Consider the following 15,457-nt stretch of genomic DNA (forward strand, 5'->3'; position numbering starts at 1 on the left):
CTCCTTCTCCCTCTAACCAAACACAGTTTATACCTGAGAACTGCCTCTTTAACCAAAAAGTAAAAACAACTCAATGTCCATCAGCTGGAGAAGGAATAAACAGGATGTGATGCATCCCTACAGTGGAATACTTGTCAGCCACAAAAGGAATGAGGCTCTGACACATGCTACAATGAGGAGCGTCGAAAGCATGATGCTAAGTGAGAAAAGTGACACTAAAGGCTACATACTGTATGATTCCACTCATATGAAATAGCCATAAAGACCAAGAGCAGACTAGCAGTTGCTGGGGGTTGGGGCATCATGAGATGGGGAGAGCTGCATAAAGGGGGTGGCAGGTGGAACTGTGTACCCAGAAAGACATGCTCAAGTCCTAACCCCTCGTCTGTGGGTGTCGACTTGTGTAAAGGGGATCATGAAAGGTGCTGCTTGGCAGGTGGGGGGTCTCAATCCCGTGTGGCTGCAGTCCTTGTAGGCAGAGGAAATTGGGACACAGAAGTTCAAGTCACAGGAAGAGAGAGAAGGGGATGGAAGGCCATACGATGGCAGGAGAGACTGAGTTATGGAGGCTGGCGAGCCACCGCCAGAAGGCCGCCGACTTCGGAGGGAGCAGGGCTTCAGCCAACACAGAGAGCCCAGAAATTCCTCGTGTGTGAACCTACCAGTCAGCGGCATCTGTCCTAGCAGCCCTGGCAAACTAAGACAAGGAGAATGGGGGATTCTTTTCGAGGTAATGAAAATGTTCTGGATGATGGATGCACAATTTTGTGAATATGCTCAATTCACTGAGTTGTGTAGTTTAAAAGGGTGAATTTTATGGTATGTGAATTACAGCTCAATATAAAAACAACAAAAGTAAAGGCAGCAATGAAATAAGTTTGTCAATATATCGATAATTGTTGAATCTGGGTGAGGGTAATGGGGGTTTATTATGTTTTCTTCTTAAAAAACAACTCCAAAGCGTCCATCTCATTCACTCTACTCCTTGATTCAGATGATTTCACAAAGAAAACAGGAAACAAGAGGTAACAACCCCTTAGCTTCCTGTCACCAAACCTCGACACTTACTTTCATCCTCTCCTCACATATTCATCTCTGCTTTTAACAAATGCTTCCTGTCAAAAATTCTGCTGGGAGGAGGGGATAGAGCAAGGAACAGAAGGTCCTGCCTGAGGACGTTACCCTGTGGAAGGAGAGCCAGGCATTTAGAAGTAACTACAAGTAAACTGTTGGGAAGAAGAAACACAGGCCTAAACTAGACTGGGAAGTCAGGGAAGGATCCCTGGAGGAAGCGATGCTTAAGGTGAAAATTCTGGGGGTTGGGAGTGAACTAGGTGCAGGGTTTGAAGTGGAAATAGAGACAGGTGAGTGCAGAACATGTGTGAGGCAAGAAAGATCATGGTACATCCAAGGCTTGGAAACAAGTTGATGTGGCTGGAGAACCAAGGACGAGTGGTGACAAGAGCAGGGGACAAGGACATATGGGCAGGCAGGGGCCGGGGCACACTGGGACTTGGTCACTCAAGGGTTTCAGCAATGAAAGTCTCCTCAGTGGCCCTCGCCGCTCCTCTCCCAGCTCCTCCCCATAAACCTGTGTGCAGCAAACGAGAGGGCAACACTGGATCGGGCCTGAGCAAAGCTGCTTCGGCTGGGGATGCTCACTGCTGTGCTGTGCCACCCCATTATTCAGTGCCCAAGCACCAGGATGGCAGGGCAGGGACGGCACAGAAGGATAACCCTATGGGCGATGAGCCCAGAGCAAGAAAGGATCTAGCCTCACTCCTTCTGCAGGGAGATCCCTGTCACTCCAACAAACACCAAGGCCATGTGCCGCGGATCCTGGTTGACACCTTCACCTCCCAGCTGTGCACGCTGCTGTACTGGCCACGGCGTCTCCGCTGCCTCTGGCCACACACTGCTGTGTCCCCCACAACGGGCATTTACAGCTGCTGCACCTGCCCCCATGCTATCCTGGGTCTGGGCCCAGCTAGCTGCAACTTGGCAGACTTCTCCTGGGATTGTAAAAATAAAAGCGGTTATGGCTTCACCACCATGGCAGAGAAGGAAGTTGTACATGGCGACAAAGAGAAGCGATGCCACCCTATCCTGGACATCCAACAAAAGACAACTCCTGCTGCTCACCCATCCACCCTGGAGAAGAGCACTGAGCTTTTGGATGGTCAGCAGGTCACCATGGCAATGAGAGGGTTGTGGATCCAGAAGCTCCTTCCAGCCCTTCTTCTTAGGCATAGAATTGGCATTCACGAGAGCATGTCCACTTCACCTGGAAGATGTGGTGCTCCTGTTGGAAGGACCTATTTGCCAAAGCAGCAGGCTCTGCCGGTCTCCTGGTTCTACCTGCAGTTGCTGGTTTTAGAACGCAGTCAGATGTCACAGCCCTGAACCAACCCCAACTAAAATTATGATTATTGCTCCTTCTGAGTGCAAACGCTATGTCTTGCTTCTCCCTCCACCTTCCAGCTGTGTCGGTTAGCAAGTAGGACTCCAATGAGTGTGGTCTGCCCACTGTCCACTGAAAATATTTTCAAAGGGCTGTGGGCAGACGCACTGACTTTCTGATTGAGCTGGTTCACAAGTATCACATCCTCCTGCCGACGGGGTGCATCTTCTGTTAGACTCATTTACCTGTAATATGCCTTTGTAAAAACACACTTGTCTTTGCCTGATACTCAGGGAAATGTCATCACTATTTCACATTGTTCTTTATCATACATTTTCTGAAGTTCAATGTGAATCTTTGGTCTAAAGTTGAACGCGTGTGGCTGGGTCCTTAGTGTGATAAATAGAAGCTACGGGTTACATGTTTATGGAAGGAAGTGTCTTGGCCTGATGCAATGCCTCTTTGGCAGATTGATAATTTCTTGTGAGCTGTTCACTCCTGTAAGGCCTGAACATATCTGAACAGAGCACTAATGACAACTCCTGGACCCCTCTAGAGGCTGGCAAGAATTTATGAATGAATCGTCACTTCTCTCTTGCAGTCTTCCAGCAGGGCTTAGAAAGCATAGCTAATCTGAACCTCAAGACTACAAGACTCCATTTTCTTTGCAATCCAATGTTTCCAGCAGAATATTATGGAACTAAATTACTCACTATAGCTGCAAACAGTTTGTATTTGTACCTGTAAATTTATGCATTGCTCTTGTTTACATAAGATTTTTGTACGTACTTCTCAGCTCTTCCAGATGGATGACTTACATGTTTTGTTTTTCTCCTGTCAGGTGAGAATGTTCCTTAACTGTGTAAGGAAAAATAAAAGTGCTATATCCACCCCCACCCCCCACCCCCCAAAAAAAACTGGAAAAAACAAACTGTTGAAGAGTTTTAAGTAAGAGGGTTGATGATCGTATTTTCATTTTAAAATAAACTCTCTGGCCAAGAAGTGGAGAAGGGGTGGGAGATGTGTGAGAAAGCATGCTCAGGGAGTTTGAAGAGGCCAATTCATTTACACCTGTGAGACCTGATAGAGGCTTCAAACAGTGTGGTGGCAGAGCCAAGGAACAGCTAGAAGGAGCAAGGGAAATCAGGAGACAAGCCTGGGAAAAAATGGGATGGACAGACGTGATGGCTGAAGGGAGGGAGGGGTCAGGGATGACTTCTGTGCAAACAAATGGCTGAGGCTTTTACAGAGAAAAGCAGCACATCTGGAAGAGGGGTGGGCATGGGGAGAGAAGAGGATGTGTTCCTTTTGGACATGTTGTTTGGAGTGTTGGTGAGAGGAGACACATTAGGGGCAGGTGAATATGCAGGTGTGGAGCTCAGAGAGGCCCGGCTTGGACGTGACCTTGGCGGTTATCAGCCTATGGTTGGATCACATAGCTACGGTAGTGGATGAGCTCACCCTGGAAAAGTGTAGAATTAGAGCAGAAGGCAGCCCCATGACAGATGCCTAAACACCAAGCATCAGGGAGTGGGTGGAAGGATGAGGCCTGCCAAGGAGGATGAGGAGGAGAAGCCAGAGAGAACCTGGAGTCATACGGGACGCGACGGGAGTGGGACGTGGGCTGGGGCCCCCTGGCTCACGGACCCCTGGGCTATCCTTCAGGTGTGGGATGGGAGAAGAGGGGTGACCACCCTCTGGAGACACCTGACTGTGAGTAGGGAGGCGGTCAAAGGGGGTGGCTCCAGGGGTAGCTCCTTCCCAGGTGGAGATGGGACCAGGTGAGCACAGGTGCTGGCGGGAAGGATCAGCGGGGAGGCAGGTGGGGCCTGGGAGGGGGGAGGCCCCTGGAGAGCTGCTGATGGGCGGGAAACTCCCCTGCGCTCACGGGGGTGGGGGGCAGGAGAAACCGAGGGGTCCCTGACCATTCTCCTCTCTCCTCCGGGCAGTGAAAGGCCAGGCCACCTGCCGGGGCTGGGGAGGCCGAGGCTCAGGTGAGGGGCGGGTGCAGAGCCAGCCGCGGAAGCTCCTGGAAGGGCTGCACCACGGGCTCCAACAGCACCCAACTCGGGGACTCCGGAGACAAGGGGGAAGACGGGGGTGGGGTTGGTGAAGGGAAGTGGAGGGGATGGGGGCCATAACCAACCCAACTCGATTTGGGGGGGAATTCTAGATCCTCATGAACTCCCAGCCCTTGGGCTAGGAGGAGACGAAACCTCAAATCCTGGGACTTGAGATGGATTCACACACACACACACACACACACACACACACACACACACCTTTTCTGTCCAGAAGCTCGTTCGACCCAGGTGGCCACCCCGAGGGGCCCAGTGAGTGCCAGGCTCTCGGCAGCCCCCGGGCCAGGAGGGGTCTCCTCCCTAGGAGAGGAGAAAGCCATCACGCACTCCCAATGTAGTGCCTGGGAAAACAGGCAACGATGGGAAAGAAACGACACTCTCAATTCTCGGGGGAAAGCAGAGCTTGGAAAGTAGAGTCATAGATGAGCCGTAGGAGCAAGCAGCAGCTCTTTTGTATTCTCAAGAGGTTGCCAGGAGACCCGAGCCCAGGAAGCAGGACCAAGGCTAAGACAAAATAAAATAAAATAAAATAAGGGCGGTGAAGAGAGAGAAGGAGACGGAGAGGGAGGGAGAAGGAAAGAGAGAGAGAGTGTGTGTGAGGGAAAGAAGGAAAGAGCGAGACGCACGGAGGGAGGGGAGAGAAAACGGGCCTTTCTGCAGGAGCCTCTTCAGCCCCGGGGCAGGGGAGACGCCGCGTTCCCTGGAGCCCCTGTGCTCCTCCGACCCCCACAGCAACGCCGCGGGGCAGCCGCTGGTTCCCAACGAGGCTAAGAGAAGTCATTTGCCCAAAGCCCCCGGGAAGGGGGCACTGAGAGAGACCCCCGCCCTCACCTCCGGAGCAGGTTCACGTCCACGGGAGAAGGGGCTGGGGCCGGGCCTCGCGGGGACCGAGTGGTCCCAGCCACCTGCCGAGGCCCACCTGCCTTTCCCCGCATCCGTCCCCGTTCCAGCTCCGGGGGCCCCGCGCTCTGGGGCCGGCAGCCGGGCTGGGTCCCCTCTAATGTCGGGGACCCACGTGCTGAGTCGGGTCCCCGGGGTGGTCCGGGTCGCCCTCCCCATCGCAAGAGCCATCCCAGCGGCAAGGACCCTTTGCCGTCGGAGGTGACACATTCGGGGGCTCTGGGGACCAGGGCGTCTTTGGGGGCCGCCGCTCTGCCGACCACACTGCTATTTAAACAGCCGCCGTGCTGGTGCCGGATGGGGACGATGGCAGCGCAAACGCTGGACGTGATCAGCACCACGGAATGATTTATTGGAATGGCGTTGGAAGGGGAAATGTTGGGTTGTATATATGTTACTAGAATAAAAATTGGGGGAAAAAATCACAGGACTGTACAACACAAAGAGTGAACCCTAATGTAAACCGTGGACGATAGGTAAAAGTATAATTCTAATAACATTCTTTTATCAATTGTTAACAACGGTCCCGCACTAAGGCACAGTGTTGGGGGGTCTATGGGCACTCGGCATTTTTTGCACAATTTTTCTGTACACCTATGAATTTTTTTTACCAAAAAAAGTATAACAAATAAATAAGTAAATAAATGGTTCCCTTCATTGGTACTACCAGAAGCAACCTCCTTTCCAAAAAGTGATGGGGTTTTCCTAAAGACAATAATAAAAGTAAGTGCTTGCTGAGAAAATGGACTGTATCCTGGGAAAGTTGCAGTTTAAGCAAAATTGGAAATAAGCTGGTTTCAGTCCAATAGGGAGAACCTATCAGAAATAGATGAGCAAGGTAAAATTGCCAATGTATAACTGCTCCCCGCTTTCTAAGATCCGCCTTTACAATGAGGAACCCAGATGTCACCCAATCACTGCAACGTCCCCTCCACAAACCCCCCAGCTGCTTTTATAAGCCAGTGTAACCTGCCAACCATCTTGAGGCTCTTTGATTTGGGTTCTCCCCTTTTCAATCAAGCTGTTACATTGGTCACTGGTTATTATTGGTGCCTCAGTTTCTTTTGACAACACCAAGGTTAAAACATTATTGCTGAGTTTGGAGTTTGATTTTGGTAGGAAATCCCATGACTCTACCTTCGACATGCACAATCCCACCACTTCTCAGGCCCCTGTGGACGCTGTGGCCACCCGTCTGTTCTCTCTGCACCACCTGTGCCCCTAACCACCCTCCCAGGGCGGACATCTTTCCGCCTCGCACCCAGGGTCACTCCAGTGGGGCCCATTTCTCCAGTGAATCCCCTTTCCCATGAGGCTAATGTACAGACACTCCTTCCTGCAGGGGTCTCTGGGGCCACCTCACCACAACCCCTCCTCGTTCCCCACAGGCTCTTATTGCTGGGGACCTCGAGCCTTGGCTTGGCCTCCTTGGGCGTACCCCCATCCCAGCAGCTCAAGTCAGTGACCTGCCCCCATGTCCACCCAGACCCCAGAAACCCACTCGCCTCCACCCCGGGCACCGGGGGGCTCTCCTACGGCAGCCCTCCCACCCCTCCCCTGCCCTTCCCAAGCCTTTCTCCTGTGGGGAGTGGGGGAGGGCAGAAGGAAGGTGAACTGGCCTGCTTCCTAAACCAGAACCTGTCTGCCCCAATATTGCAGGGTTCTCCCAGAGTCTCCCCACTTGGCTTTGGCGAGTGTGGGGGGCCCAAAACTCAAGACAGCCCAGATCCTCCCTCCCCCCCACCAGGCTGGGGAAGGCGGGTGGGCAGAGGGGATGGCAGAGTGCACACGTGGCCCGATGGTCGATGGCCAGGGCAGGACAGGCCCCAGGGAAGGACAGTCTCTTCGGGATGGGAGGGACTTATCCCACGTCATTTCCACTCAGCCCAGTCTCCAACACCGGGAAATCGGGAAAAGTTGCATGGACACTTGCAGACTGAAGCCACGGTGGGCACTCGTGGCAGAGTGGGGCTCAAGCAGAGGGCATGCTGGGGAAAGGAAGCCACGGTGGGCACTCGTGGCAGGGCGGGGCTCAAGCAGAGGGCATGCTGGGGAAAGGAAGCCACGGTGGGCACTCGTGGCGGGGCGGGGCTCAAGCAGAGGGCATGCTGGGAAAAGGAAGCCACGGTGGGCACTCGTGGCGGGGCGGGGCTCAAGCAGAGGGCATGCTGGGAAAAGGAAGCCACGGTGGGCACTCGTGGCGGGGCGGGGCTCAAGCAGAGGGCATGCTGGGAAAAGGAAGCCACGGTGGGCACTCGTGGCGGGGCGGGGCTCAAGCAGAGGGCATGCTGGGAAAAGGAAGCCACGGTGGGCACTCGTGGCGGGGCGGGGCTCAAGCAGAGGGCATGCTGGGAAAAGGAAGCCACGGTGGGCACTCGTGGCGGGGCGGGGCTCAAGCAGAGGGCATGCTGGGAAAAGGAAGCCACGGTGGGCACTCGTGGCGGGGCGGGGCTCAAGCAGAGGGCATGCTGGGAAAAGGAAGCCACGGTGGGCACTCGTGGCGGGGCGGGGCTCAAGCAGAGGGCATGCTGGGAAAAGGAAGCCACGGTGGGCACTCGTGGCGGGGCGGGGCTCAAGCAGAGGGCATGCTGGGAAAAGGAAGCCACGGTGGGCACTCGTGGCGGAGCGGGGCTCAAGCAGAGGGCATGCTGGGAAAAGGAAGCCACGGTGGGCACTCGTGGCGGAGCGGGGCTCAAGCAGAGGGCATGCTGGGAAAAGGAAGCCACGGTGGGCACTCGTGGCGGAGCGGGGCTCAAGCAGAGGGCATGCTGGGAAAAGGAAGCCACGGTGGGCACTCGTGGCGGAGCGGGGCTCAAGCAGAGGACATGCTGGGAAAAGGACAGGACACGTTGGCAGGTGTCAAACGTGACGCAGCATCTCACTGAGTGGGAGCTTCAGTGGTCTAACGTGCCACTTTCTTAGAGAAGAGGGTTCAAATTTTATGCTAGAAGTTTTACTTGTTCATGGCCAAAAACTCTTTCTAAAACTTAAAAAAAAAATACTTTTTAGAATTTTTTCTATGCTTAAAAATAATGTATGTTCTCAGCAGAAGCCTGAGGAAAGAAAAGTCTCAACAAGAAAATAAAAATAATTCACAATCGCATGACTGAGAGATGAGCAAGTTTGGTGGGAGACAGGATTTGGATTTGAGACAATTTAGGTTTCTATCATAGAAGAAAGAACATCCTTGTTTCTGGGCTGGAAAGTTATACAACGGGCGCATTTGGGATGATGGGATTTGGAATATGGAATTTACTGAAAACCTTCAGGGCCCTGAGATAATAGAAAACTCTAGTTTGCTTTAAATAAGCTCCCAGCAGGTGAAAGGAATATTTACCCTGATAAGAGGCTCCCAGGGCCCTTCCCCCTTCACAAACACCTCCAGCTCTGGACCTTTCTGGAAGGAAGTGGTCAGTGTGTATCGGGCCACTGGGGCCTCAGGTGGCTCTGAGGGAAACCACGAGAGGGGGTGGCCAGGGGCAGGTGGCAGACCTCACGCTTGAGCCCCTGTGGGGTCCCAGGTGGTTTCTTCTCTGTGGTAGGTTGCATCACGTACCCCCTCCAAAGTCATGTTCTTGATTTTAATCCTTGTCCGGTGGGTGTGAACCCAGCGTCACCAGGACCCCCTGGAGACGCTGTTATCAGTCAGGGTGTGGGTGCACCTGCGAATAGGCTCTTCTAAGATCCTATTTAGATAAGGCCAATCTGAATGAGGTGGGCCTCACTCTGTATTACTAGAGGCCAGAATCCAGAGGAAGCCACAGGAGGACACCAAGGCCATCACCACACGATGGAAGCAGACACAAGCCAAGCGATCCCAAGGACGGCAGCCGGCCTGTGCCAGACACTACAGACACCCTGACTTTAGACTTCCAGCCTCTGGATCTGTGAGCCAACGAAGTCCTGTTGGTTAAGCCACCTCCATGTGGTATGTGTCACAGCAGCCCTGGTGGACCAAGACATTCTCTCTGTGTCCTGCAGATGGACAAGCAGTGGAGGTGCTGCAGGGAGACAGGGGTGTGAGGTGCCTGGGGGATGTGGCCGGGACAGACAGATGGACGGCCACCAGGAGGCCTGGACGGGGCTCCATCGTGGGCAGGGAGGATGTCCCCTCTCGGGAGATCCATCAACCTGAGTGTCATTCTCCTGTCGTGTCTTAGGGTTCTCCAGGGAGATAGAACCACAGGATATATCCATGGGGAAGGCTGCAAGCGGGAACACTAGAGAAGATGTTGGCGAATTCTTCAGGAGAAGCTGGCTGGCTGGAGTAAAGATGGAACTTCTCCCTGCTGACATCGTTAGCAATTTCGTCAAGGCCTTCAACCGATGCAGTGAGACGTCTCTCATGGTTGAAGGCAGTCTCCTTTGCAGATTATAGATGCCATCAGCCATGGAGGCAATCAACTGACAGACAATTTAAATCTGCAAAATAACTTCATAGCAGCAATCAGACCAGGGCTTGCGTGACAGAGCAATTGGACGTCAGAACCCAGCCAGGTTGACACACAAACTTAACCATCACAGTCCTCCAGCAAGAAAATTTCTGCAGTTTTTCTCTTTTTTTCTTTAATTTTTTTATTGTAACAAGATATATTTAACATAACATTCGTTACGTTAACTATTTTTAAGTCTATAATTTAGTGGCGTTAATCACATACACAATGATGAACTACCATCACCACTATCTATTTCCAACCTTTTTCATTCTGCCAAACAGAAGCTATAACTCCCCCCATTAAACAATAACTGCCCATTTCCTCTCCTTCTGGCCTCTGGTAAACTCTAATCTACTTTCTGTCTCTAGGAATTTGCTTGTTCTAGGTATTTCACAAAAGTGGAACCATATGATATTTATTCTTTTGTGTCTGGTTTCTTTCACTCAGGATAATGTTTTCAAGGTTCATCTGTACTGTTGGATGTACAAACTTCATTCCTTTTTCAGGCTAAATAATACTCTGTGGAATGGTTAGACCACATTCAATTTATCCATTCAACTTTTGCTGGACACATGGGTTGTTACTACCTTTTGGCTATTGTGAATTAAGCTGCTATCAACTTAACAGTTCTCTTTACACTTAAAAGACAAACAGGCAGATGGGTTATTTTTCGTATTCTTTAGAGTTGTTTGTTTGCAAAGTTCAGAGTATGTGTTAGTGAGAAGGAGGATGAGAAAGAACTTGTGGCCACGTGTCTACATTTCTCAGTCCCTTGATAAGGAAACATGACATGCTCTTCCTATAATGGACAAGGAGCTTCTCAGATCTGGCGACAGTAAATCTAGTAAGTTTCATGGTGTGCCAGGCATCGTGCCGTAGCTGGACGTACAGTGACTGGGTCCTTGCACCACCCCGTGGGGTAAGGTCTGGACAAGCTACAGCCCAGAAAGACCAAGTGGAGGTGCCCAAACCAAACCAGGAAGGGGCTTAACCACTAGGATGTATTTTCTCAAAACAACAAAACAAAATCCAAACTACAAACTCATTCAGGCCTTTCACCCACAGAGCCGCCCTTCCTATGGTAAGAAGTGGCAGAAAGTATGGCTGTTGTAGAGCCCCAGGCCCCATGCGAGGGTCGGCTGTGTGCTCTGGTAGGAATCTGGGGGTGCTCCCTGGGGGCAAATCTCAGAATCTCCCAGAACTTTACTTGCTTCTTCTTTAAAACAGGTGAGATAATACCTAGGTGGAAGGGTTGTTTCAGGAATAAATGAAATATTTGTGCAGCTCCAGCATGGTGTGTGGCTCCAAAGAAACCCCAGCGAACAGTGGCGTATTAACTCCTGATAAGGCTGCTGTTCAGAGAAGAAAGGGACCTCTGCATTGCACCCAGCAGGAGACAGTGCAGCCCCTCAGGTACTAGGGAGAGTCCCACACACAGGGTGCAGGCTCAGCTGGGAATGCCCAGGGCAGAACACCAATGGGGAACATCAACTTTGAAAGCTTTCCTGGAACAAATCTGAGCGCACCTGTGGGTTGGCGTGAAAACATATCCAGGCAAGCGCAGCTCACAGGGGACAAAGCCATCTGAAAGCACCTGTTCCCATGGGGTGCTACAAGATGCAGATAATTTAAGGGCATAGAAACAAATTTGCAAAAGTATACCCAGCAGCCTCGGAGCAAAGAATATCCCTTCCCACAGGTAAGCAAACATGAGCACAAAGTAATGAACCTTATTTTGGGGGGATGGGGGAATGAGGAGTTGATTGTTAAGCAAATGCTACAGGCAGTTCCAAAGAGGTTTTAAACACGGGGGAATAACTGTGTTATCCCCGGAATAACTGTGCAGCGCTCCTTCCTGACTCTTCGGAAAGAAAGCAGTCATTTGAACACCAGGTTCACATGCATAAGGCACATCAATTCAGTCTTAAAGATGCACAAGTCTATAATCACACTTCTCCTGGGAGCCCTGATCATTTGTTCCTTTTCTATCAAAAAAAATCCAATGCTTAAGGCTTCAGAGAGAAAAAAAGAATCCAGAAAGTGCCTGGGAAAAGGCCTGGTGAGCGGTCTTCGGCCAGTTGGTGATGTGCCCGACACTGGATGGACCTTCCCTCACGCTCGTTGGCTGTGTCACCTTGTGGCCGGCACACAGCAGCTTTGCTGGCACCGGTTCCCCTTCTGCCCAGATCCGGGGCACTGCGTGGTCACTCACGTGCGTCTGTGAAGACGGCCCTGACCCTCGTCTTGTGTTTCTGGGCTGCCCGGAGCACTGTGCTCCACTGACCTGGGCCTCCCAGGCGCTCCAGGACCCGGGCAGCAAGAGGGTGGTTCTGGGTGCTGAAGAAAGTTACCCGGGCGCCCAGGCTTCACGAGGGGACACCGACCCATGCTCAGGACACACACGCCAGCGGGAGGGACATCGTAAGCGTGTGTTCACACATCAAGGGGGGCTCGGAAGTGTAAGGGAAATTAAGCACTTCTCTCTCTTAACATACATCATCTTCAAAATGTTAAAACGTGGTAAGAACTGAAATTAAAGTGAAGCAAACTCGCCAGGCAAAAACTTCTATCAGATAAATTTGGCATCTCATACTTGTGGCTTGACAGTGCCCCACCTGTAGACCAAATGTAGATTTCCTATGGTTTATTTACTGAAATATTTTTAAAAAAATAGCAGTTCAGTACATCCCTGTGTGTAACAGCTACTTCTGGAATAGTTTTGAACAGATTCAGGAAAATGTACATTTCACTTGTTTCACGTAGAGTTTAAATTCACTTCTGTGAGAGCCATTTCCTCTGTTCTCATTCTCATTTGCTACAAGCTCCCCTCCCCTGACACAAGCAACAACAAAACACTCAGGCATAGAAGCCCTTAAGCAATAAAACTGGTGTCCAAGAAGAACATTTAGTTTGAAAAGGGGTTGAAGAATGCAGCCTTGGGAAGCAGCACTGCTTACATGGGATTGTTCAACAAATTCCTGTGTGTGAGGCCTGACAGATGCTGTCTAAAAATGTAAGCATCTGGGGGAACGGGACAAAGCCCAGGTCTCGGACCGAATGAGGCGCGCGGGGTGAGCCCGTGAGCGATTACACCCGTGATGAAGTCTGTGCCCCGATTTGGCAGCACAGAGTCTGACAGGGTACGAAGGCCCCGCAGGCCCCGTCCTTACCATAGTATGTAGCCAATGGAGAAGGTGCATATGGCGGCCAACCCGCTGCTCCTGCTGGGATACTGATGGTGTGACGTCCTCATCTCGATTAATATAAAGGGCAAAACCGTTGTGTGCTGAAAAAGAACAGAGAGCAGGTGACACAAAGTCATAGCATCGCCCTCAAAATGTTTCTGCTCCAGAAGGAGAGTGGAGGGTGTAAATTCCTAGGAAAGCTCCCAGCAGAGAGCAGCACACGGCTTGCCAAAGAGGCAGAAGAGACATGAAAACATGGAGCACAGCCGTTGCTCCAATGGTGTTTTTCTTCTCGGTGTTAATTTTTGCAATTTTATTTTATGTATGTCCTTTATAGGAAATTTGATAATACAGAGATACATGGAGGGAAAATATTGGAAAATAAGAAAGGAATATAGATAAACACTACTAACATTTTCTTCTTTTTCCTTCTATTCTTTCTGCCTATTCATAATATTAGACACAGTGGAGATCATTCTGTGCATAATTTAAAAAATTATGACAACATTGTAGCAGAATTTTCAATATGCCATTTTTAGAAATCATTTGTAATGTCAACGCTCACAATAGCTGCCTACATTTCCAGTTAAAGGATCTACTATAATTTATTTAATCAATTCCTGTTCTTGGACATTAATAGTAATGTTTTCACTTTTTCAGATTTTAAAAATGTCACGATGAACATTTTTTTGCGGAAAGAAGTCTTGGTCTGAATGTTGAATGTTAAGTTATTTTGTTGTAGTCCAAGCTCATGAAGACTTTAAGGCCAGTGACACAGAATGCCACACGGGCTTCTAGAAAGCTTGTGCCAGGAGTAGTGGATTTAGCTAGACTGTTTAAAGGCAGAGTCTGAAGCAGCGGAGTGGGGCAAGCATTTATATTTTTCTGACACAGAGGCTACTCTAGGTACCGAGTTCAGTGAGCCAGGAGGGAGATGATATGTATTCCTTTCATACGGTAAGAAGAAAGGAAAGTCAATTTTTAAACCCCTCAAAGATCTGAATACTTTTGCTATTGAAATTTGGTGAAAAGACATAAGGGAAGCACATCTTTTAGGCAGAGCTGGGTCAGGAAAGATATTTAACTTCTAAATGGAGAGTTTTCCAAGAAAACAAAATAGCGGAAGGGAACTGCAGATTCTAATTCCATTTAGCGCCTCCTTAACAGCAAGAAAGAAGCTCTGCTTGCTCTTGCTGTACTGTTTTCATATTCAAGAAAAAGGCAGGAGATGGGATGCTGGGATTGTCAGACACCAGTAAGTATTTTAGTAAAATGGAAACAGGTAGCAGGTAGTATGGGCAGGGAAAAGACATGTCAGGGATAGCATGGTGAACATCTTTGGAGCAATTTACTGCTTCTATGCATAGAAAAAAATAGAAAGGCAGGATTTCATAAGGAATATTAAGACAGTGGTAATTCTTTGCCTCAAATATTCTCCCCTAAATAACCGTTCTGTTTGCCGATACATTAGTGACTAGAATACAGCAGTTCAAGAACTTCAGGTGGGTGATTCCACAGTTGGGCAGTTTTCTATTTCTTCATCCACTGTTTCTCTATCATTATTTTAAAATAGTATGATTAGCTTTGAAGGGAACCACACAAAATGTCCAAGTGTGCTTATACAGAGATGGCTTGTATTTTATGATCTAATCTCCTGGTTTTCCATTACAATCTAGTCACCTCGGATGACACAGGCCTAGATTGAATGGCCAGTCTAAGACGTCATTGTTAGTTTTACAAAGGTGCATTTGTGTAAAATTAAAACATATATCTAGCAATAAGGCTATGTCCAACCAAATATTACATGGGAGACAAACCCCCTTCTGCTGAAGATGTTGCTGGCTCTAACGGACTGTGTGGACTACAGCACAATGACGGGATTCATCATTTTGGATTCACCAATACTGAAAACTATTTAAACTCTATTTGTCCATTCATCCCTCCAAACCAAGGAGAAAGTCATCCATTTTTCTATCACTGTATATCAGTCCAAATAACCAATCAGAATATTCTTGGTTATCCAGGTCATTACTTTGTCAACCTATTTGCTGATTTTTAGGCGTCATCCCTGGAAGGGCAAGAGCAGACTTTGATGATGCCACTCAGCAAAGTGCTTTGACAAAGGGGTATCCTTTGCGATCACTTCACCATTGGCATCATCACTACTAAAAAGGAGCTACTTGTTCCATCAGTGCAGTAACCACTGACAAAGACCTTTCTGTGTCTGGCCGTGTGAGAGATTGAATAGTGAACCCAAGAAAGACATGTTCTCACTCTCAGTACGTGTCTAGGGGTATGAGCATCTTCAAACATCTACAAAAGTGAAGGTGTTTTTCAGCTGAGGTGTGGCCCGACGGGATCAGGCTGAGCCCTAATCCGTATTACTGGAGCCTTTACAAGCAGAAGCAATTGAGACCCTGACCATCAGAGAAGGCCCAGGGAGAAGCTGGAGAC

At 49.8% G+C, this 15,457-nt stretch overlaps 1 protein-coding gene across 6 annotated transcripts in view; it reads right to left on the minus strand.

Annotated features, from left to right (window-relative positions):
- AIG1 (androgen induced 1) overlaps window positions 1-15,457 on the minus strand; it is a 231,146-nt gene that overhangs the window by 44,288 nt on the left and 171,401 nt on the right. For 4 of the 6 annotated variants that reach the window (XM_037844379.1, XM_037844377.1, XM_037844381.1 and 1 more), the window contains one exon: window positions 12,989-13,104. The exons of the other annotated variants lie outside the window; for them this stretch is intronic. In XM_037844379.1, the coding sequence (XP_037700307.1) occupies window positions 12,989-13,104 (116 nt within the window). The remainder of the gene's footprint in view (window positions 1-12,988; window positions 13,105-15,457) is intronic. 6 annotated transcript variants of the gene reach the window in all.

The sequence above is a fragment of the Choloepus didactylus genome, chromosome 7 (genome assembly GCF_015220235.1).
Source record: "Choloepus didactylus isolate mChoDid1 chromosome 7, mChoDid1.pri, whole genome shotgun sequence".
NCBI classification, from domain to species: domain Eukaryota; kingdom Metazoa; phylum Chordata; class Mammalia; order Pilosa; family Megalonychidae; genus Choloepus; species Choloepus didactylus.